This window comes from Monopterus albus, unplaced genomic scaffold (assembly GCF_001952655.1).
Source record: "Monopterus albus unplaced genomic scaffold, M_albus_1.0 scaffold1296.1, whole genome shotgun sequence".
NCBI lineage: Eukaryota > Metazoa > Chordata > Actinopteri > Synbranchiformes > Synbranchidae > Monopterus > Monopterus albus.
In genome coordinates, this window is record NW_018129174.1 from 1,230 (window position 1) to 2,607 (window position 1,378).

At 43.7% G+C, this 1,378-nt stretch overlaps 1 protein-coding gene across 1 annotated transcript; it reads right to left on the minus strand.

The window, feature by feature from the left end:
* Positions 1 to 442: 442 nt before the first annotated feature.
* LOC109953774 (tRNA (adenine(58)-N(1))-methyltransferase catalytic subunit TRMT61A-like) lies at positions 443 to 844 on the minus strand. The gene has a single exon (XM_020589237.1). It carries the CDS (start codon positions 818 to 820, stop codon positions 458 to 460), a length of 363 nt encoding a protein of 120 aa, XP_020444893.1. The 5' UTR covers positions 821 to 844; the 3' UTR covers positions 443 to 457.
* Between the last annotated feature and the right edge of the window lie 534 nt (positions 845 to 1,378).

Consider the following 1,378-nt stretch of genomic DNA (forward strand, 5'->3'; position numbering starts at 1 on the left):
TTGGTACCTAATTTTTTGTTGTCTGTTTTGGAGCGAATACACAGACCCACACTGAAGATCCAAACTGTTAAGAGACTGTGCAGACGGTGGTGGTTATGGGCTAGCTTGCTGATTGCTGTACGGTGGCTCACAAATGCTCTTGTTCCCACAAACTGTGAGTGATCTGAAAGCAGCAGCGGACTATCCTGTGTGTATCCTGTTATTTGTGAGTAGTAACTCTGAGAGATTACTTTATACAGCTGTTGATTATTTCAGTTAAAAATGTGCACTAGCAATGTGGCTAACTAGCAGCTAAATCAATTCCTCAAGTAGACAGTAAACACATTAATAATCCAAAACAGTTGTTCGTTTGCAGAGGTCTTGGTTAACTCATGACCTTCCTCTTTTATCTGTGATTGCATGGTGTTCATCGCTCTGTAAAAATACACAGTGACAACCATATTTCAAAACACCTTTACTAATACATTGACACGAATATGAATCCACCCTCACCTGACTCGCAAACAATGGAACCCGGCTTCAGCTCCAGCATCATGGTGACGGTGGCGATATCTGTGGTGTAGAGGATCTGTGTGCGATGTGGCAGGGAGACTGTCCACAGCTCAGGTGTGGGGTGGAGCACATAGACCCACCCTTTGCTGCAGGTGACCTTCGAGCCATAACGCTGACCTATCAGATCTGTGGAATGGCGAATTGCCCCGTAGCGTGTCTGCGTCTGGGCGCCGTGCTGCACCTTGACAGGCATCATGGAGTCATGGTTCAGGTAAACGATGGCAACGTCCCCATCCTGAATGAAGTCTGAGTACTCCACAAAACTCATTATGAGCACAGTCACTCTGCAACAGGGAGGTAAATGATGGCAGGCTTTGGTTATAAACCAATCAAGAATCAGAGAAATCCATCAACAGCTAACTAAAAATAAATACTTGTTACATGGCTTTTCTTATTCAGATGTTTTACTTCAGTCATTCCTGGAACAGTCAGCTTGGAAATAAAAGACAGACATCCTCATCTATTCTTAATGCAGTACTTAAATATACAATACCAATCAAAGGTCTGGACACACTTTCCCACTCTACCAGTGTGTCCAAACCTTAGACTGGTAGTGTACTTTAATAAAAATCTATAAGATATTTTATTGAACTGAGCTTATGCCAAGCTCAGCAATGTCCTGTTGTTCCCTTTGCCTGCACAGGCGGCCATTAAAGGTATTCTACCCAACTTCTTTTCAGCCTAGAGGGTCTAGTGAGACTGAAAACAAACTAGACAGCACTCAGAGAGTGCAACCTCAGCCAAGGGCAACCCAGTTTCCCCATAATGCCATAAGAGCAATATTCCAGTGATAGTTTGACCCTCAAAATATGATTGGCTGACCACG